Source organism: Oncorhynchus mykiss, chromosome 6 (assembly GCF_057628025.1).
Source record: "Oncorhynchus mykiss isolate SJ-2025 chromosome 6, ASM5762802v1, whole genome shotgun sequence".
Lineage (NCBI taxonomy): Eukaryota > Metazoa > Chordata > Actinopteri > Salmoniformes > Salmonidae > Oncorhynchus > Oncorhynchus mykiss.
In genome coordinates, this window is record NC_143027.1 from 48,166,949 (window position 1) to 48,190,663 (window position 23,715).

The 23,715-nt window shown below is 44.6% G+C and overlaps 1 protein-coding gene across 1 annotated transcript; it reads right to left on the minus strand.

The window, feature by feature from the left end:
* Nucleotides 1-12,957: 12,957 nt before the first annotated feature.
* On the minus strand, nt 12,958-23,127 carry LOC149982882 (uncharacterized). The gene is made up of 9 exons (XM_090239432.1): nt 22,696-23,127; nt 18,280-18,384; nt 18,059-18,125; nt 17,695-17,848; nt 17,374-17,410; nt 16,956-17,266; nt 13,523-16,544; nt 13,259-13,340; nt 12,958-13,076 (listed from the first exon to the last, which is right to left on the minus strand). The coding sequence occupies exons 1-9, from the start codon at nt 23,125-23,127 to the stop codon at nt 12,958-12,960; spliced, it is 4,329 nt and encodes a 1,442-aa protein (XP_090095558.1).
* Nucleotides 23,128-23,715: the final 588 nt, after the last annotated feature.

The following is a 23,715-nucleotide window of genomic DNA, read 5'->3' on the forward strand; positions in this document are numbered from 1 at the left end:
TCAGTCTCTTTACCAAAGTTATGGTAAGCCAGGTCATGTACTCTGTGCATTCTGATGCAGAAAGTAGAGGATCCTCTCCAACTGAATCTCTCCAAACATCTGAAACCACTATATCTGATGTAGGCAATCTATTGAGTGGCAAGTCCTCCCCTCGGCTGTCTCCTTCTGGCACCATTATGGCAACAAGCGAGACCTCCAATGCAGCACAAATCTTGAAGGCCAACATTGATGGAGAGGAAGTGGATACCACCAGTCATTCTGGTGTAGCTCAAAACATTGTCAGGGACGATATGTCAACCAGCCCAGACATGGTCAAAGATGTCACACTTCCAACCCCATCCTCTGATAACTTGGGCAGTGATGATGACGTCACCGGCCTCATCAGCATGTTAGTAATGAGAATTCTAACAGAAATCCAAACCCCAGCAGAAGATTACCCAGTTGACGCCACACGCAAGTCACAAGACCTGATCCCTAAAGTTATGGAGGTCTTCTGTGCATGGTCAGGCTGCTCTGAGACACAAGCCTATCCAGAGAACTTGAGGATTCATAAAGTCTACAGAGTCGTCTATAAAAATCTGTTGGAGGAGTTTGGCTCGGAGAAAATCCTCCAACAGGCCGTGTCGACTCAGGACTCTTCATTTGATAGGATTCTTGTCAAGTCTTTGAGTGAAGCGCTTCTCCACAGATGTAATGAGGCATTGAGGGCAGCCTCAAGAACATCAGTCAAAACCACTGGGCCTAAGGCTCTTCCACTGGCTGAGGATGTGAGGGCTAGCAGCGGGAAACTATCTTTTCTACAAAGGCTGGTCAGGCTGACAAGCAACTTAAAGGTACAGCAAACGTATTTAAATGAACAGTTGTGGGAGATAATGTGAGTAAACAATGCTATTCAGTGTAAAAATATAAAACCATCCGTTCATTCCAAAACCAATCATAAATGTTGTTGTGCTGGTGTGGTAGTTGTGATTGTTATCATCATGAGGTTGGTCAGCTGTGACATTTTTTAAAACATGTTTTTCTCTTTAAATACTTAGCTATTCAAGAAGGGGAACAAGAAGGATTCCCACCGCTCTGAATCAGAACAAGTACAGACCACTGCTGAAGATGGCATGCGTAAGTTCACACAACAGGATAACAGTCTGTTTGAGATATTGGTGTACAAAGAAATGCCACTTCAAAATAACCTTACAAAGGTTATATACGCAATCAGTAGTCATCTCTTATGTAAAAGTAATTATATTCTCCAAAACTCAAGCTGTTGGTTCTCATTTATCAGTGTCAGTTATGTTGAGTTGTAACATACATTACATCATTTCTGAATTAAAGTGCATGTAAACTCTCTCTCTCTCTCCTGTAGTGCCCAGCATAGTGCCACATGCTGCCATGTCTGCACTGCCAAAGGATCTCCCCGCCAGCTCCCAACAGGAGACGCCTCACAAACGTCCACTTCTCGTCAGGATGTTTTCTGCCATCTCCAAAGGCCTGTTCAAGCCCTTCAAACAGTCCTTAAAGACCAAGTGTCAGACAATTTATTAAACGTCATTCATTGCATTAAATTGGCCTTTGTCTTCTTATGTGCTCCCGTTAACAGACCAGATTACAATACTGGTCTTTTAAATGTTAGCAGTGATAGCAACATGAACTATAGTGGTGTGTGTATAGCCCTTCTACACAGTCTGACTCTTCTGACACTGTGTGATATGCCCACTGATCCAGTGATCTAGGATATTCTGAGTGGCTTTAGGCCTGAATCTCTGCCCTCCGGCCCAAATAAATGTTTTCTCTTCTGATATATCTGCCACTGTCAGCAGCCAGCAGGGGAAAACAGACAGCGCTGTTGAGAGCTTTCTTTTCTCCCTCATGACTAAAACACTGAGAAAGGCTTTTATCTATTGCAGCTTATTCCATCTTTTGATTTAACCTATTATACGGTAGTAGTACCCATTATTTCCCAACGGTTATATCACAGGAAATGTGTTATAAAAAGTAAACTTACAGTGCATCCGGAAAGTATTCAGACCACTTGACTTTTTCCACATTGTTACGTTACAGCCTTATTCTACAATTGATACAATTATTTTTTCCTCTCATTAAGCTACACAAAACACCTCATGACAAAGCGAAAAGTGTAGAACATTTTAGCAAATTTATTAAGTATAAAAACAGAATTACCTTGTTTAAATAATTATTGAGACCCTTTGCTATGAGACTTGAAATTGAGCTCAGGTGCATCCTGTTTCCATTGATCATCCTTGAGATGTTTCTACAACTTGTTTGGAGTCCTGTGGTAAATTCAATTGATTGGACATGATTTGGACAGAAACACAGACCTGGGGGAAGGGTATGAGAAACAATATTCTCTGATCTGATGATACCGAGATTGAACTCTTTGGCCTGAATCAGGATCCTGGGAAAGATGAACGGAGCAAAGTACAGAGATCCTTGATGAAAACCTGCTCCAGAGGTTCACCTTCCAACAGGACAACGACCCTAAGCACACAGCCAAGACAATGCAGGAGTGGGTTCGGGACAAGTCTCTGAATGTCCTTGAATGGCCCAGCCAGAGCCCGGACTTGAAACAATCGAACATCTCTGGAGAGACCTGAAAAAACTGTGCAGCGACGCTCCCCATCCAATCTGACAGAACATGAGAGGATCTGCAGTGAAAAATGGGAGAAACTCCCCAAATACAGGTGTACCAAGCTTGTAGCGTCATACCCAAGAAGACTCGAGGCTGTAATCGCTACCAAAGATGCTTCAACAAAGTACTGAGTAAAGGGTCTGAATATTTGTAAATGTGATCAGTATTTTATTTTTAGTACATAGGTTTTTGATTAAAAAAATAATAGAACAGTTTTTGCTTTCTTATTATGGGTTATTATCTGTAGAGGGGGGGATTGAATCAATTTTAGAATAAGGCTGTAACGTAACAATGTGGAAAAGGTCAAGGGGTCTGAATACTTTCCGAATGCACTTTATAGCTAGGTTATCCAGTGCAGTGGTAATACTGCCTGCCTTAGGAGAAAACGTAGGATGCGTGCTTATCTGGTTGCCAGAGACACAATCACAAGCTTTCTTCAGACTACATAGCTCAAACTTACAACGTAAAGATATGATTATCACTACATAGGTTTTTTTTAACAAGAAGGGTGTTTTCTATATCTACCAACTATGAAATTACAGACATCATAAACGGTAAGCATGAGAATAATATCATCAAGGCGGACAGGGACAATGTATGAATACACAAAACATTATTCAAATGGACATTCCCCAAATGAGCTATGCACCAGCCCATAGCCACAGGATATATATGGAGTAACATTCATATATTCATCAATTTAAAAAAAGGCATGAATATTGTTTTTCTGCTTTTCTGATCTTAAACCTCCCCCTGGATGTTGGTCCAGGTTTCCTCCAAGGGAGACCTTCTGAAACAGTCGCGAAGGAAACAGCCGACAGTTACAGTACTGTGTTGAAGATAGATGATGACACTCTTAAAAGACAGGTCATTCCTTTACATGGAGCAGTTCCTTAAACCAGGTTAGATTCAACACAGCCACCTCAGACTGGACTCCACCACTCCTTCATAACGCTGGATCTCTTCATAATGCTGGTCCTCAGTCACTGAGTGCATTTACACTGATGAGATGTCCTGCTTAGCCTAGCTGAAAGGGGAGCTCTAACTAGTCCTGTGGGCACCTAGCTGCTGCCCCCGCTGGGCTTGGACTGGGTCTTGCCCCTCATGGCCCCTCCGCGAGCCTGGCCCTTGGCTGGCTGCTGCTGTACTGGGGACTCTGCTGCAGCGGAAACTGGGGCCTGTTGGGCCGGGCTGTGAGGAGGGGGGGGGTCTGTATCTGATGCGAGGCAGCTGCAGTCACCACCTGCTGCTGGAGGAGCTTCTGCTGAACCACCTGGGCTGGATCTGTTACGAGACAGGAAGAGGGTCACATTAAATCAGACAGAAGACAACATGTTATAAAGTGTAAGTTGATCACTCGTGGTTGTAATCTGTTGATCACTCGTGGTTGTAATCTGTGGTTGTAATCTGTTGGCACCGTCCCTGGGTGTCACTTCTGTAGCAGTATTGTTAAGAGTGTATGATTGTTTTTTTACATTTTAACTTTAGGCAAGTCAGTTAAGAACAAATTCTTATTTACAACGACGGCCATAGGAACAGTGGGTTAATTGCCTTGTTCAAGGGCAGAACGACAGATTTTTACTTTGTCTGCTCGAGGATTTGATCTGGCAACCTCTCGGTTACTGGCCCAATGCTCTAACCACGAGGCTACCTGCCGCCCCACATACATGTATGAATGTATGTATGTACAGTGGGGCAAAAAAGTATTTAGTCAGCCACCAATTGTGCAAGTTGTCCCACTTAAAAAGATGAGAGAGGCCTGTAATTTTCATCATAGGTACACTTCAACTATGACAGACAAAATGAGAAAAAAAATCCAGAAAATCACATTGTAGGATTTTTTATGAATTTATTTGAAATTATGGTGGAAAATAAGTATTTGGTCAACAACAAAAGTTGATCTCAATACTTTGTTATATACCCTTTGTTGGCAATGACAGAGGTCAAATGTTTTCTGTAAGTCTTCACAAGGTTTTCACATACTGTTGCTAGTATTTTGGCCCATTACTCCATGCAGACCTCCTCTAGAGCAGTGATGTTTTGGGGCTGTTGCTGGGCAACACAGACTTTCATCTCCCTCCAAAGATGTTCTATGGGGTTGAGATCTGGAGACTGGCTAGGCCACTCCAGGACCTTGAAATGCTTCTTACGAAGCCACTCCTTCGTTGCCCGGGCGGTGTGTTTGGGATCATTATCATACTGAAAAACCCAGCCACGTTTCATCTTCAATGCCCTTGCTGATCGAAGGAGGTTTTCACTCAAAATCTCACGATACATGGCCCCATTCATTCTTTCCTTTACACGGAGCAGTCGTCCTGGTCCCTTTGCAGAAAAACAGCCCCAAAGCATGCTGTTTCCACCCCCATGCTTCACAGTGGGTATGGTGTTCTTTGGATGCAACTCAGCATTCTTTGTCCTCCAAACACAACGAGTTGAGTTTTTACAAAAAAGTTATATTTTGGTTTCATCTGACCATATGACATTCTCCCAATCTTCTTCTGGATCATCCAAATGCTCTCTAGCAAACTTCAGACGGGCCTGGACATGTACTGGCTTAAGCAGGGAGACACGTCTGGCACTGCAGGATTTGAGTCCCTGGCGGCGTAGTGTGTTACTGATGGTAGGCTTTGTGCGTGTGTGTGTGTGTGTGTATGTCCTCTCACTGTCAACTGCAATTATTTTCAGCAAACGTAACACGTGTAAATATTTGTACGAACATAAGATTCAAAAACTGAGACAAACTGATATGTGACGAACAGAAATTGAATAATGTGTCCCTGAACGAAAGGGGAAGGGCAAAATCAAAAGTAACAGTCAGTATCTGGTGTGGCCACCAGCAGCATTAAGTACTGCAGTGCATCTCCTCCTCATGGACTGCACCAGACTTGCCAGTTATTCCTGTGAGATGTTACCCCACTCTTCCACCAAGGCACCTGCAAGATCCCAGACATTTCTAGGGGGGAATGGCCCTGTCCTCTCCATCCGATCCAACAGGTCCTAGACATGCTCAATGGGATTGAGATCCGAGCTCTTTGCTGGCCATGGCAAAACACTGACATTCCTGTCTTGTAGGAAATCAGCCATACTGCTCGTTCTGTGCGTGGTGGCATTGTCATGCTGCAGGGTCATGTCAGGATGAGCCTGCAGGAAGGGTACCACATGAGGGAGGAGGATGTCTTCCCTGTAACGCACAGCATTGAGATTGCCTGCAATGACAACAAGCTCAGTCCAATGATGCTGTGACACACCGCCCCAGCCCATGACGGACCCTCCAACTCCAAATCGATCCCGCTGCAGAGTTACAGGCCTCTGTAACGCTCATTCTTTCGACGATAAACGCAAATCCGACCATCACCCCTGGTGAGACAAAACCGCGATTCGTCAGTGAAGAACACTTTTTGCCAGTCCTGTCTGGTCCAGCGATGGTGGGTTTGTGCCCATAGGTGACGTTGTTGCCGGTGATGTCTGGTGAGGACCTGCCTTTACAACAGGCCTACAGCCCCCAGTCCAGCCTCTCTCAGCCTATTACTCAGTCTATTCAGACTGAGCACTGATGGAGGGATTGTGCTTTCCTGGTGTAACTCGGGCAGTTGTTGTTGCCATCCTGTACCTGTCCCGCAGGTGTGATGTACGCATGTACCGATGCGGGTGTTGTTACACGTGGTCTGTACAGGTGTTACACGTGGTCTGCCACTGCGAGGACCATCAGCTGTCCGTCCTGTCTCCCTGTAGCGCTTGCTGTCTTCGGCGTCTCACACTACGAACATTGCAATTTATTGCCTGGCCACATCTTCAGTCCTCATGCCTCCTTGCAGCATGCCTAAGGCATGTTTACGCAGATGAGCAGGGACCCTGGGCATCTTTCTTTTGGTGATTTTCATAGTGAGTAGAAAGGCCTCTTTAGTGTCCTAAGTTTTCATAACTGTGACCTGAATTGCCTACCATCTGTAAGCTGTTAGTGTCTTAACCACCATTCTACAGGTGCATGTTCATTGTTAGGCGCCCCGGATAAACCTCCAGTATAAAGCATAAACCTCTAGTAGTTGGCAAACTCTAAAAATCACTGCACCTCTTTTACCGTGGTGGGAGTCGGCTAATTACGCACGGCTGCAACCCATACGGCATGAGGAGGTACTCATAATGCCCTGAGGTGGTACTAAATGCCGTCTTACGCTCGTCTCCCTTCCGAATACGCACCAGGTTGTACGCACTCCTGAGATCCAGTTTATTGAAGAAGCGAGCCCTGTGCATTGACTCAATCGCCATAGCAATAAGAGGTAGGGGGTAACTATACCTCACAGGCACAAACCTCCATCCTTCTTCTTCACAAAAAAGAAACTCGAGGAGACAGGTGAAATGGAGGGCTGAATGTACCCCTGACACAGGGATTTGGAGACATATGTCTCCATAGCCACCGTCTCCGCTTGCGACAGAGGATACACGTGACTCCTGGGAAGTGCAGCGTCTACCAGGAGATCTATCGCACAATCCCCCCGTCGATGGGGTGGTAATTGAATCGCCTTCTTTTTACAGAAGGCGAGAGCCAAATCGGCATATTCTGGGGGAATGCGCACGGTGGAGACCTGGTCTGGACTTTCCACCGTAGTAGCACCAACGGAAACCCCTAAACACCTACCTGAGTACTCTCACGACCACCCCGTGAGAGCCCTCTGTGGCCAAGAAACAGTGGGGTTATGACAAGCTAACCAGGGTAGGCCCAGCACCACGGAATACGCAGGAGAATCAATAAGAAAAAGACTCATCTTTTCCCTGTGACCCCCCTGCGTTACCATACTCAAAGGAGCGGTTGCCTCCCTGGTTGCCTCCCTGGTTGCCTCCCTGATAAACCCTGACCCTAATGGTCGACTATCTAAGGCATGAACGGGGAAAGGTATATGCACAGGAACAATGGGGATCCCTAAACTATGAGCTAATCCTTTATTACTGAAATTCCCAGCCGCGCCTGAATCTACTAGCACCTTATGTTGGGAACGCAGGGAAAATTCAGGAAAAGTAACAGAGACAAACATATGTGCAACAGAGGGCTCTGGATGAGAATGGTGCCTACTCACCTGGGGTGACGCCAGAGTGCCCTGCCTGCTACCTCGATTCCCAGAGGAACCAACCCGGCACCGACCAGCAGTGTGACCTCTGCGGCCACATATGGTGCACGAGAGGGAACCCCCTCCGGTCTCCCTGCGCACCGCACCTCCCAGCTCCATGGGTATCGGAGAGGGTGTGCGGGAGGATGGAACAACCAGACCCCGATCTGGACGTCCGCGAGTAGCCAGCAGGTTGTCCAGCCGGATGGACAGGTCCACCAGCTGGTCGAAGGTGAGGGTGGTGTCTCTGCAGACCAGCTCCCGACGGACGTCCTCACATAGACTACAGCGGTAATTGTCGATCAGGGCCCTGTTGCTCCATCCAGCGCCGGCAGCCAGGGTCCTAAACTCCAGGTCAAACTTCTGTGCGCTCCTCATCTCCTGCCTCAGATGGTAGAGGCGCTCACCCGCCGCTCTGCCCTCGGGTGGGTGGTCGAATACTGTCTGGAAACAGTGGGTGAACTCCTCAAAATCGTCCAACTTCGCATCTCCCCCTCCACACACAGTGCTCCGTCATATCCTTGTGGTTTGGATAGATGGATCCTGCTAGGTTCAGGTGGGAAAGGGGTGTTCAGGGTAGACCCCGGTTGTCCTGGTAGAGGCGCTGGAAAAACTCCCTGTGTCTCCCAGCGGTCCATATTCTGGACAACGCGATCCATGGCTGCGCTCAGTTTGGAAATCATCGCCGTATGTTCCATGACGCGCTCCTCCACCTCCACGGCTGGGGTACCTTCTCCTGCTGACTTCATTTTGGTCGGAGATTCTATCACAGTCATGTTTATAGGTGGCAGGGAAGTCAGGCACAGGATAATTAAAACTTGGTGGAATGGAGTAGTTTAATAACTTAAAATACATGACTCCAAAACCATGAAATACAATGAAACAAAGTGGGTACGAGGACCCGTCGCGCACCAAATACAAAACACGAATACTGAACATAAAACAATCTCTGACAAAGACATGAGGGAAAACAGACGGTTAAATACACAACAGGTAATGAATGGGATTGAAACCAGGTGTGTAGTAAGACAAGATAAAACCAATCGAAAATGAAAAATGGATCAATGAAGACCGGTAGAAGACCGGTGACGTCGACCTTCGAGCACCGCCCGAACAAGGAGAGGCTTCGACTTCCGCAGACGTTGTGACACCCACAAGGTGGGCTTTTTCATACATGCAGGATTTTCTTTCCCAATGTACCTCTAAATGTATTCTGCTCAACCAGTATCTCCGTCTCAGACAGATGACAACAAATCCCCAGCCGTGATGCAATCCTGACTGAAGCAGTAGGGTATGTGTCAACACAAATATTGATAATATCTCTCTGACTGGAATAAGGTTCTCATTGGCAAGGCTTTTCTTCGTCAAAGAGAGACATCCATACAACGGTAAAAAAACACCCGGATCCCACTTTCTCTCACATTTGACACCGTTCAGAGGTAAATCAGGCACTCCTGAGATAAACACTTCATAGGATGCCTGCCCTGTGCCTGAGCAGAAAGATGAAACTGACTCTGAAAGCCCCACCAGCTCTACCCAGTACTGCTTTATCTGCTCTGTCGGAATGCGGGAGACACTGTCAAAGGAGATGAGGATACCAAAACACAATGCTACACTCCAAAGTGCTGCCGTGGGGCTTTCCTGAGCTGAACAAACTAGCTGTAAAACCTCTCGCTTTCACTGGCTTCTAGATCAGAGCGCTTGCATCATTGCTATTTTACAAGAGAATGAGAAATCGACTGAAGGGAAACAGTCAACCATGTTTCTTGTTTGAGAAATTTGACTTCATCTTGCCTCATTCTTAAAAAGCTAGGGATGAAAATGATCTATTACAATAATAAAAAGCTACAACAAACAAACGCACAATTCTGTATTTCATCACTTTCTACCTCTGTCAGACACACACACACACACACACACACACAGGGAACAAGAGCAAAAAAGTGCGGTGATTCATCTACTGTCCTTAACACCATGACAGCTCCTGTCCTCTGAGGTCTCCTCAAACTCCTCCTCCCCCAGGTTTAATGGGACCAGCCATTATGACCCTCAGAGGTTTCCTCTGTGCTGTGGTTTCTGGTTTTATGTCATGCCACAAAAACCCTTCATGCTTAGCTCTGCATTGACCCACAGTGAAATCCTCCAATCCCTCACACTCATAACTACAATGACCTGTTACTCTGTTCATGTCTGTGATCAGCCTGATCTCATAGACTAGACGTAACATAGTAAATGTAAATCCGGGACACTCAAATTAGTATAATATGTTATGTTTGGTATGGTTATATAAGACAAATGGTTATTTAAGGCAAAAACGAAAGTAGGGTGGTTGGTCAGGGTGGAGGGATGGGCATACAGTATAACACGGATGTCTAACGATCCAAAGGTTATGATTTTGAATCTCATCACAAAGGACTTTAGCTAATTAGCAAACGTTCAACTACTTTTTAGCTACTTTGTAACTACTTAGCATGTTAGCTAACCCTTCCCCTAACCCTTATAGCTAACCCTTCCCCTAACTCTAACCTTAACCCTTTAACCTAACTCCTAAACTTAACTCTAACCCTAACCCCTAGCCTAACTAACTTTAACCAGGTAATTTGTTTTTGATGGAAGAGGGAGGTGCAGACATGGGATAGATGGTAGAAGAGCAATGATAGACGCTGCCATCGGTTTTCTGAAAAAAAGTGCCAGATTTTTATTTTATTTCACCTTTATTTAACCAGGTAGGCTAGTTGAGATTAAATTCTCATTTACAACTGCGACCTGGCCAAGATAAAGTATAGCAGTGTGAACAGACAACAACACAGAATTACACATGGAGTAAACAATAAACAAGTCAATAACACAGTAGAAAAAAAAGAAAAAAAGAGTATCTACATTGTCTGCAAAAGGCATGGGGAGGTAGGCGAATAATTACAATTTAGCAGATTAACACTGGAGTGATAAATGATCAGCTGGTCATGTGCAGGTAAAGATACTGGTGAGCAAAAGAGCAGAAAATTAAATAAATAAAAACAGTATGAAAACAATAGAATCTCACCATACCTTCTCTGCTATGCTATCTGGTTTCAGAGCTGGTCATGGGTGCACCTCAGCTACGCTCAAGGTCCTAAACGCCATCGATAAGAAACATTACTGTGCAGCCGCATTCATTGATCTGGCCAAGGCTTTCGACTCTGTCAATCACCACATCCTCATCGGCAGAGTCGACAGCCTTGGTTTCTCAAATGATTGCCTCGCCTGATTCACCAACTACTTCTCTGATAGAGTTCAGTGTGTCAAATCGGAGGGTCTGCTGTCCGGACCTCTGGCAGTCTCTATGGGGGTGCCACAGGGTTCAATTCTTGGAACGACTCTCTTTTCTGTATACATCAATGATGTCGCTCTTGCTGCTGGTGAGTCTCTGGCCCTTCTTTGGACACTGTGTTAACAACCCTCCAGGCAAGCTTCAATGCTATACAACTCTCCTTCCGTGGCCTCCAATTGCTCTTAAATACAAGTCAAACTAAATGCATGCTCTTCAACCGATCGCTGCCTGCACCTGCCCGCCTGTCCAACATCACTACTCTGGACGGCTCTGACTTAGAATACGTGGACAATACAAATATCTAGGTGTCTGGTTAGACTGTAAACTCTCCTTCCAGACCCACATCAAACATCTCCAATCCAAAGTTAAATCTAGAATTGGCTTCCTATTTCGCAACAAAGCATCCTTCACTCATGCTGCCAAACATACCCTTGTAAAACTGACCATCCTACCAATCCTTGTCATTTACAAAATAGCCTCCAATACCCTACTCAACAAATTGGATGCAGTCTATCACAGTGCAATCTGTTTTGTCACCAAAGCCCCATATACTACCCATCATTGCGACCTGTACACTCTCATTGGCTGGCCCTCGCTTCATACTCGTTGCCAAACCCACTGGCTCCATGTCATCTACAAGACCCTGCTAGGTAAAGTCCCCCCTTATCTCAGCTCGCTGGTCACCATAGCATCACCCACCTGTAGCACGCACTCCAGCAGGTATATCTCTCTGGTCACCCCCAAAACCAATTATTTCTTTGGCCACCTCTCCTTCCAGTTCTCTGCTGCCAATGACTGGAACGAACTACAAAAATTCTCTGAAACTGGAAACACTTATCTTCCTCACTAGCTTTAAGCACCAACTGTCAGAGCAGTTCACAGATTACTGCACCTATACATAGCCCACCTATAATTTAGCCCAATCAACTACCTCTTTCCCTACTGTATTTATTTTATTTTATTTATTTATTTAGCTCCTTTGCACCCCATTATTTTTTACTTCTACTTTGCACATTCTTCCACTGCAAATCTACCATTCCAGTGTTTTGCTTGCTATATTGTATTTGCCACCATGGCCTTTTTTTGCCTTTTACCTCCCTTATCTCACCTTATTTGCTCACATCGTATATAGACTTGTTTATACTGTATTATTGACTGTATGTTTGTTTTACTCCATGTGTAACTCTGTGTCGTTGTATGTGTCGAACTGCTTTGCTTTATCTTGGCCAGGTCGCAATTGTAAATGAGAACTTGTTCTCAACTTGCCTACCTGGTTAAATAAAGGTGAAACAAAAAAAAATATAAAAAAAATATAGAAAGCATCTCAGAGGGTTGATCTAGCTGCAGATAGCTAATTCTCCTCTATGTGTTTTCCCCTTGCTGCTAATAAGCTCTTACCAATCTAACTAAATTAATAGAGAACATCTGGTTATCTGACAGTCTATGCAGCAACTATTGTATTAGAGTCAAGCTGTGGTTATTTTATTTATTTTCCTAGACAAGTCAGTTTAGAACAAATTCTTATTTACAATGACAGCTTAGGAACAGTGGGTTAACTACCTTGTTCAGGAGCAGAACGACATATTTTTACATGGCCAGCTCAGGGATCTGACGCTAGCAACCTTTCGGTTACTGGCCCAATGCTCTAACCACAAGGCTACCTGACGCCCTATGTCCTGCCAACTCAAAAGCTGAACAATAAATGTGTAACCAAGGGGGAACTAGTGCATTTCTCTGAGAAAATCTGCTTCAGTATTATCAATCTTCCAAAACACTTGAAAGTCTTGTAAAATCATTGCCATTTATTTGATCAAATAGACTTTGAAAGGTTAGACATGCAGAAATTTCTCTTGTCAAAAGTCTTGCTGTTACAAAAGTAGTTCTTCATGCAGCGTAACAGGTTACAGGTTCTTCTTGGTGAAGCGCCTGAATGGCTTCATCATTGCTGAAAAGACCCTGACAATCAAGGATCGTTTTTTGACAGGCTGAGATATGGAGGGAGAAACCTCTCCAACTGGAGCTAGAAACACAAGAGAAATGGATGGGGTAAGAGAGAGAGAGAGAGAGAGAGAGAGAGAGAGAGAGATGCAGTATAGTAACGTTGAAAAATAACAGTGCTATGAGTTTGGTAGGCATTCCTATGTTTCTAACACACACCTAAACAAAACTACAAGCTATAGCAGAGCTCTAAAACATCCTTACCTATGCAATGTCCATCAGTAGAGGGAATCTCAGTCTGGTCCTGGACTGAATGGCAGTCCTTTTTGTTTCCTCTCTTGGAACGCTAACAGAAGAAAGGTAAAGAAAATGGTACAGAGAATAAATAAATGGAACACTTCTGAATCTAATGCAACAATTTAGTGGTGAATAAAAAATATTTATTTCATGTATTTGTCTTATCATAGCCACATCAATAACATCAGCACCTAACTGGAACAAAAAACAAATGCTAACTCCCTGCTATACCTTGAAGTTGATCCTGAGTTTGGTCATTGAAAAGCAAAGGAAGCTCCTTCTTGCTTTCTGCTCAGCCCCCCTCTCCGTCTCAGCCTGGTCTGATGGGTTTGTTGCAGCAGAAGCTGGTCTTGACGCCTCCTTGCATCCCTGTACCAGCTGCTGGGTCAAGGACTTTACCAGGACTCTGTCAAATGCAGGGTCCTGGGAGGACATAGCTGCTTGCAGGGTGTTATAAGAGCCAAACTCCTCCATGAGGTTTTTATGTACACCTCTGAACACCCTTTGGATGTTCAGGTTCTGGGAATATGCCTGTGTCCTGGATAATCTGGATGCAGCACAGAACTCAGACAGGACTTGTCTGATGAGTTGCTGTGATGTTTCTGTCAGATCTGCTGCCTGTTGGGAGGGTCCATCTAGGGCTGAGGGTCTGATCTCCGATAGCAACCTTATCACCAGTATGGTGACAAAACAGATGCCATCATCTTTGCTGGAGTCCATCAAGTACTGCAGTGGGAATGCAGTGGCACTGCTGATGTCCGGGATGATTAAGAGCTCCCTCAGATGGCCAGAGCTGCTGGGGATACACACCTCCTTCTCTTCAATGTCAATCCCCTCTCCCTTTGGTACCAAAGAGGTTCCCTTGCTGGTGAAAGACGGAGTGGAGGATCGAAAAGAGACTTTAGCACTCGGTGGTCGGCTGCTGTCAGTCATTGGACTGTTACGATGCAGGGGTTCATCTGTGTGTGCCATCATCTTTGTCTTTAGGTCACTTGTAGAAATCTCTGGCATTTTAGAGTCCCTGGTGTCGATGCAGGAGCTCCTGACGATGGGGCAGGTCAGATCAAAAGACACTTTGTCAGGGATGGGAGTGCCAGGGAGGTTGATCTCTAACTCACACTCTGACCTAGGACCCTTTGAAGAGCTGGACAAGGAACTACGACCATTTAAAGAAGTGGATAAAGATGAACAGGTTCGAGGGATGTCTTGGCAGACTTGTTCACTGTCATCCTCACTTTTCTCAATCTCCTTCAGCATAGTTCCTACCATATCATTGATCTGAAGGAGCTCCCTGGAATCCTTCATTCGCCCGAAGTTTGAGATTTCACTCTGGATAGCAACCAGGATCTCCCCAAGGGTCTCTTTGGAAGAAGCCATTTCTGTCCTTTCGGATCCGGATGGCTTCAGCCCTGTGAAGAAATCCTTAAGTGTGTTCTTCATACTGACGCAGGTGTTCTTAGCTGTTGACCAAAGCTTCTCCTCTGATATTTTAACACTCAATTCAGTATAATCCAGTTGGGAGCCCCCGTGGGAGCACTGTGAAACTCTCCCACTTCTTTCCAGTAGCACAGTGTCAGTGGACTCATTTTTCTGGAAAATAGTCGCCATTCCTTTGACAAAGGTTTCCACTAATCCAGAGGCTGTATTCTCAGAGGACATGGAGGACATGGATTCTGAAAGGACATGGATCTCTGATGGTGAGCTAGATGATAAGCCAGCCTGCAGACTTTTCTGAAGACCAGTATGGCTGATCTGTGTGATAAAGGAATGACTGGATCTCATCAGCACTTTACTCACTGCCTCTTCTGCCTGAGTCTGAAAGTGATTGCTAGAGAGCTTCTTAATACTCTGAATCAGACTAGTTGAGGACTCTGTGATTCTGACACTCTCTTCTGAGCTCAGTTGAGAATATTGAGTACTCACGCTCAAGTCTTCATTGGGTGAGGGTGACTGGGAAATAGTATAGTCATCAAGCTTTGATAGGACACCATCAACAAACCAACAAGCCTCTAGGGACTCATCAGATGAACTTACAACGGCTAAGGATTTACTCTCCACTTTTGATAACTCTGACTTGTAGATGGAAAAAACACTGCTAAGAACTTCTTGAGTACTGGTATCCAGATTGGAGAGACAGAGAGCTGGTATTGGTTGGCTCTCTCTGGGAACTCTACTGTGTTCGGTGCTGGGTAACTGGACCTCAACAGTTGAAACAGTTGCCTTTTCCAGGGTGTCTGAAGACTCCCGAAGAGAAGCATCCTTTGCCACACCTTCTTCTCGAGCGGCTAGAGTTAAAAGGTCCCTCAGCTTTGCTCGTATACGGCCATAGAGTGTGCCGGCTAGAGAGAAGGTTATCTTCTGTGAAGACCCTGTTTTGTGGTCATTTACAGGAACTGGCCAATCAACTGCTTCACATGTGTCTTCAAATGATGCTATCGTCTCCATGCCTCCCACAAATGCCTTAACAATCACTGTGGCAGTGGAGGTTACAGATGTCAGGGCTGTGCAGCTGGTATTCAGCGGGGCTTCAGTAAGGCTAGGAGCAGCACTAGAAGGCCTAGAGGAAGGAGCCATGCCAGAAGAGCTGCTGACTTTCCTTGTAAGGATGGTGCTCACCGCCTTCAGGGCTTTAGACTGAAAGTCGGGGCTAGAGAGGGTCTGAATCTTTCTGGCCACCACACTGGTAGCGGATCCAGTCTCTTTGAGAAAGTGAGTGGTCCCTTCCTTCCCAGATGGACACTCAACATCTAGGTCACATTGAAGATTGGTCAGAAATTTAGACCCCAAGATTGTCATCTTCTTGGCCAGATCCAATAGGATGTTGAAGTCCTGTGCCATTTTGTCCATTGTGCCGACAATGGCCTCCAGCACATCATCGGTCACAGGGTCCATGAGGGGCTCGATAAACCCTACCCACTCTGGCTCAGATGTTTGGCTCTGTAGCTCGGCCAGGATCTGAACCGAGGCTACCCGAATGACCTCCTTGCCTGCTGCTATGTCCTGACTGTCCATAGGGGGGCAACTCCCCGGGCTGGCCTGAATGGCCACTGAGAGGCCAGAGTTAAGCTGGTGTACCACCTCCCCCACGATAGCACAGCTCAACTCGGAGGAGCTGGAGGAGGTGGGGTTGGAGTGACCCTCAACCAGGGATATCAGAAGGCTCTCTTCCGTTACCCCAAAAAGAGCCTTCAGAGGCTCCTCCATGAGGGGAGCCTCTCTAGTTGCAGGCAAGCTCTGCAATGAGGTCTGGGACCTTGAAGATAAACACACAATCACCACTTAAGCCATGCAAATGTAACCAACTGCATCTAATCTGGGTCATTAGTGAGCCTGAAAACCAAATTAGAGCAATGATGGATTACTTCTCATACCACCGTAGTTCTAGAAGCCTAAAGCCAACTGACACGATTTTTTTGCCTGATTTTTATGTTTGTACGACATCAGAATATGATTATTTCTGAAAGGCATGTACCTGATCTATTTATTCATAGATGACTTCATGGCTTACCCAGTTAAAAATGACTTTCACCTGGACCCATCCCCCCAGTGGCAACATTTCTGACCAGAACTTAAAACTACAAGGTGTGAATTCCAAGTTAATAATTTATGATAAGTATGGATCAGGTCTTGCAATTATTATGTTGAAATATTGCTGTGAACATACCTCTTAGGCAAACAGCATGGTGATGAGGTCCTGCGAGTGGATTTTTGGTGGCATCCTGCACTGCCATTCCTCCTCCTCTCCTTAGTCCAGTAGTTCATCTCACTGATCAGCAGCCTTTTCTCTCTCTCATCCAGACCGCCTAAGGAATCCTCAGACCCTGTCAGAGAGCACTGGGATTCTGGGGAGGTTGCCCCACTCCTCAGGTTCACCCCCATGATACGAGCTAGCGCTGGTAGGAGAATGCGGAGGGCTGTCTGGGTCACGACTTTAACAATCTTCAGACACAGCATTGAGAGCTGCTCGAATGTGAGCTATGGCCAACAAACAGAGTAATGTTTTTGTCAATCAAGCAATTCCATGACACCATTCCCTATATAGCGCACAACTTTTGACCAGAACCTTATGTGGAGAGACTTACATTATTTTTCATGCCCTGCTGAATCACTCTCCATTGGCTAGAGAAAAGAAAAGAAAGGAAACATATTTTACCTGCACACTGGTGTTGAGTTAGTGGAGTCACTAGATAGCCATGTCAGGGAAAATAAACGTGTATTTATTTAAGCAATTAGCAAGTCCATGAGATATTTTGTTCTTGATTTACAGGAAGAGTTAGGTGTGTGGTTACAGTGATGTTAGGGTTAGGTGTAGTGTTTGAAATCCCATTTGTGGTTAGAAGGTGCACTATGACTATAAATTCAGAGTTGTTGTATGTGAGGTTGGAAAAAGACATGGGACTTGCTCATCAGTTAGACTCCTCAGGAAGGAGAGGAGGATTGGGGCACAGCATGTCCCAATCTTGAGAGAAGGCATTAGAGTCCTCTGAGCCTCCTTCTCCAGCTGCTCAATGATAGATCCCCTTTCCCGGAAACCACACCCGGGTGTCTGAGAAGACTCTGGGAAACCGCAAAGAGAAATCTAAAGTTGAATCTGAACTTGATCCCTAATTTCCTTCACCTTTAGGGATTTGATTGCACTGGACAGGTAAAAGCACATCTCTCTGCGGGCCTCCACTATATTGCTTTCACCTATATAGATACTATCTACTCAGATCGGTGCTGATGAATTTGAACACAACCTGCACCCAACATGAAGTAATCTCGGACCTGCACCAATGCTGCTGTCCTCCTCCACGGAAGTCTTCTTGGCACCGCCACTGGACTTACGTTTAGCCTACATGACAACAGATTATAGGTCTCATAGCAGATCTAAGGTCAGTGTAGCGTCTCCTCCTAATGCTTTAAGGCTAGGATTTAGTGATAGTAAACTAATCCTAGATCTGTGCCTAAGTAGGCAGAGCATGTGTAAAGGACAGCATATTTCTTACCTTGCCTCTTGTCCTGTCTTTGCAGGTCTCATGTGTCTCTGTTTCATCCTTCATATTCTCCACAACCTTATTTTGGTCATCCGGGGGATCCTCCCATTTCACGCTCTGGTGGATAAATAAGAGGTCAATATCAGTCCTAGGTTGTGACTTTATGAAACAACTTATTCACTCCTATTTTAAACAAAACGGCAATAGTGGTCAGATTTCAGGCCATGGATCAAACTATTGTTAGTAATTTCTCCTCTAAACTCAAAATAGGCAAATGAACCATACCTTGCTGTCATCTGACATGATGAGTAGCTTATTGTTGTAGGCTGTTTAGAGGAAATACTAATACCTCCTTTGAAAAAACGTCAGTGAACCATCGGCAGACAACTGAAGTGAATATGAACGTCCTTGAATTATGCCAAAGCATTGTTGAATACTCGATTCCGATTGGCTGAAGCCAGAGCATTCTTCAAAGATGTCATACACACATGATGTCACAATTAGATCTAAGTCTAATATCTATATGAATTGTCAATGTCATTAGAAAACAAATCAAAGCTTGTCAATGTTCTGCCAAACGAAAATATGTCTAAGTGCACGATTTTGTGTTTAATTTATGGTTTATCATGCATCGTCATTCATCACCATATACAAAAACGTAACTCGCTGCCATCCATTAGCTATAATTCTGAGGATGTAAAGCTGCAAAACTAGGACGTGCAATAAATTATAACCATTTGCAGAATAATTTCAAATCAGACGTTCAAGGGGGCTTGAACTATTTCAGCACTGTGGAGCTGTCCGCTGCATAGAGCTGACACGTTTCTTGGCGTCAGGGGACAGTGCCATGGTGCTGAAATGTTTCGCGCCAGGGCAGCACCTGAGACCGCGGCATGGTGCTGAAATGGAGCAGGGCTCAGTTCTATGGATATCTCATGCGGATTTTCCTGCTAGCCTATGTATAACGATACTATAATTACATTATTTTCATCCATCCGTCAACACAAATGGCATGTCAACGTTCCCCAAATAATAATGCAATGAAGCCAAGCCGAGATGTATGGTTCTTCATCCAGAGGACGAAGCACCACTGTATCATCTAAAACCTTCAGAGAGATCCCTTAAAACTGTAGTATAAATTCTCCACGGCTGTTAATGTAGCTAGGTTAATTTAGCGAGACATGGACAAATCCAACACATAGCGTTTCTACTGAGTCCTACTTAGAGGTGACTGACCGTCATGTTGCTAGTTGTAATGACGCTTTTAAAACAAGAATAGTTATTTGTAATTGCTCTGGGAGCTAATTATTGCAGAGCCCAGCTACACATCCTGCTCGCTGGGCTCATTATGGACAGCCAATGAGCAGTTCAGGTGAAAAAGTCAGACAGATCTGATTCCCTATAACATACATGATACTAGGATCCTGTAGCAACCTGCCGGCCTGCACAATCCTCCATGGCACGAATGCTACACGCGCAATATGGTATGCTAACATCCCACAACAATTCCCCAATTGGAATTACTTGCCTAAACTTCCAATCATACTTATTTTCTAATATCAACCATAGGTTCTGCACTTAAGGCAGACTTGCCATTAGAACAAGATGGGATTAGGACAACTGTAAAGCTCATTAAACGTAGGCTAAAATGAACCTTACCTGGCTGTCGTCAGCCATTATGTGTAGCCCGTTAATTAAGGCTCTGCGCCTCTGATACTGCAGCTGTTCTGATAGGCTACTGTAGCTGTTCTGTAACTGTTAAACTAGTCTAATCGTATCCGTTGGAAACTGGTCAGTGAACCGTCCTCAAACACAATGAACTGATGTCAATATGGACATGAACCTTCACATAAAGATATCAAATACATGACGTCAGATATGCCTAGAGGTATTGTTGACTTATCATAGTGTCACAGTACTTGCTGTTGACAGCCTGCCCCGAAATCAAAAAGGAACATGGATTTTGTGAAATCTGTTGTGAATGTATCGGGAATGTTTTTACAATTGTATAACTGCCTTCATTTTACTGGACCCCATGAAGAGTAACTGCTGCAGCTAAAGGGGATCCACAATAAATACAAACCCAATGCACCATGTATCAACTTGTTTTGACATATCACATGGGATATGACAGTTCCTGATTCTGAGATACTGTAAATCAACAGACCTTGAGAGGAGATAAAACATCATCTGTTGATCTATTTCACAGGTTTCTGGTGGTTTCTAAGCATTCTACATGTGTTGGGAAGGAGGGTGGGATCTCTCCAGAGCATCTAATTACATCAATCATGTCTTGCCATGCATGTGATATGAGATAATGTTATGCACCACGTAAATATACATTGCCTAAGGCTGCAGTGCTATACTCCATGGAGACAGTGCTCAATGTTCATTTTACATGATGGATATATGCTACTCCATTTCATACAATCAATCATCAATCAATCAGTACAATTTATTTATAAAGCCCTTTTTACATCGGCAGATGTCACAAAATGCTTATTCCGACACCCAGCTTAAGACCTCAAATAGCATGCAATGCAGATTTACAGTGCCTTGCGAAAGTATTCGGCCCCCTTGAACTTTGCGACCTTTTGCCACATTTCTGGCTTCAAACATAAAGATATAAAACTGTATTTTTTTGTGAAGAATCAACAACAAGTGGGACACAATCATGAAGTGGAACGACATTTATTGGATATTTCAAACTTTTTTAACAAATCAAAAACTGAAAAATTGGGCGTGCAAAATTATTCAGCCCCCTTAAGTTAATACTTTGTAGCGCCACCTTTTGCTGCGATTTCAGCTGTAAGTCGCTTGGGGTATGTCTCTATCAGTTTTGCACATCGAGAGACTGACATTTTTTCCCATTCCTCCTTGCAAAACAGCTCGAGCTCAGTGATGTTGGATGGTGAACATTTGTGAACAGCAGTTTTCAGTTCTTTCCACAGATTCTCGATTGGATTCAGGTCTGGACTTTGACTTGGCCATTCTAACACCTGGATATGTTTATTTTTGAACCATTCCATTGTAGATTTTGCTTTATGTTTTGGATCATTGTCTTGTTGGAAGACAAATCTCCGTCCCAGTCTCAGGTCTTTTGCAGACTCCATCAGGTTTTCTTCCAGAATGGTCCTGTATTTGGCTCCATCCATCTTCCCATCAATTTTAACCATCTTCCCTGTCCCTGCTGAAGAAAAGCAGGCCCAAACCATGATGCTGCCACCACCATGTTTGACAGTGGGGATGGTGTGTTCAGCTGTGTTGCTTTTACGCCAAACAACATTTTGCATTGTTGCCAAAAAGTTCAATTTTGGTTTCATCTGACCAGAGCACCTTCTTCCACATGTTTGGTGTGTCTCCCAGGTGGCTTGTGGCAAACTTTAACTGACACTTTTTATGGATATCTTTAAGAAATGGCTTTCTTCTTGCCACTCTTCCATAAAGGCCAGATTTGTGCAATATACAACTGATTGTTGTCCTATGGACAATATTTTTGTATCCAAATCCGGCTTTAAACTTCTTCACAACAGTATCTCGGACCTGCCTGGTGTGTTCCTTGTTCTTCATGATGCTCTCTGCGCTTTTAACGGACCTCTGAGACTATCACAGTGCAGGTGCATTTATACGGAGACTTGATTACACACAGGTGGATTGTATTTATCATCATTAGTCATTTAGGTCAACATTGGATCATTCAGAGATCCTCACTGAACTTCTGGAGAGAGTTTGCTGCACTAAAAGTAAAGGGGCTGAATAATTTTGCACGCCCAATTTTTCAGTTTTTGATTTGTTAAAAAAGTTTGAAATATCCAATAAATGTCGTTCCACTTCATGATTGTGTCCCAATTGTTGTTGATTCTTCACACAAAAAATCAGTTTTATATCTTTATGTTTGAAGCCTGAAATGTGGCAAAAGGTCGCAAAGTTCAAGGGGTCCGAATACTTTCGCAAGGCACTGTATGTTTCTAACACACACCTAAACCAAAACTACAAGCTATAGCAGAGCTCTTAAACATCCTTACCTATGCAATGTCCATCAGTAGAGGGAATCTCAGTCTGTTCCTGGACTGAATGACAGTCCTTTTTGTTTGCTCTCTTGGAACGCTAACAGATGAAAGGTAAAGAAAATGGTACAGAGAATAAATAAATGGAACACTTCTGAATCCAAGGCAACAATTTAGTGATGAATAAAACATTTATTTAATGTATTTGTCTTATCATAGCCACATCAATAACATCAGCACCTAACTGGAACAAAAAACAAATGCTAACTCCCTGCTATACCTTGAAGTTGATCCTGAGTTTGATCATTCAAAGGCAAAGGAAGCTCCTTCTTGCTTTCTGCTCAGCCCCCCTCTCTGTCTCAGCCTGGTCTGATGGGTTTGTTGCAGCAGAAGCTGGTCTTGACGCCTTGCATCCCTGTACCAGCTGCTGGGTCAAGGACTTTACCAGAACTCTGTCAAATGAAGGGTCCTGGGAGGACATAGCTGCTTGCAGGGTGTTATAAGAGCCAAACTCCTCCATGAGGTTTTTATGTACACCTCTGAACACCCTTTGGATGTTCAGGTTCTGGGAATATGCCTGTGTCCTGGATAATCTGGATGCAGCACAGAACTCAGACAGGACTTGTCTGATGAGTTGCTGAGATGTTTCGGTCAGATCTGCTGCCTGTTGGGAGGGTCCATCTAGGGCTGAAGGTCTGATCTTCGATAGAAACCTTATCACCATGGTGACAAAACAGATGGCATCATCTTTGCTGGAGTCCATCAAGTACTGCAGTGGGAATGCAGTGGCACTGCTGATGTCTGGGGTGATTAAGAGCTCCCTCAGATGGCCAGAGCTGCTGGGAATACACATATGGTAATGGCTATAGTGTAAAACACAGAAACCTCAGAGGTCACCGCATGTGTGGGAGGTGGTACAAAGGAGGTATCAGAGGTATGAATAGTGGAACTAGGGGCTCCATTGTAAACCAAAACAATGATAACTAACCTGAACAACAGTATACAAGGCATATTGACATTTGAGAGAGACATACAGCGAGGCATAAAGTAATCGCAGGTGTTGATTGGGAGAGCTAGCTAAAACAACAGGTGAGACAACAACAGCTAATCAGCTAACACAACAACAGCAGGTAAAATAAAATAAATAAACAGAATGGAGTACCGTGATTAATCGACAGTCCAGCAGGCATCAGCTATGTAGCCAAGTGATAATAGTGTCCAGAAGGCAGCAGTAGATGGAACAGGGAAGGCGCCATTACGCTAGCACGCGGGCTACACGGCGTTTAAAGTTAGTAGCCCTCCGACGGAGGCCGGTTGAAGGCACAGCGGATGGAGTATTCGTCGGCAGACCAGTCGTGGTGGTGCGGCGGGGGGCAGGTCGAATTTAGAATGCTAGCAGGGAGATGCGCCTGGCTCACGGCTAACTGGTGCTACCTTCGTG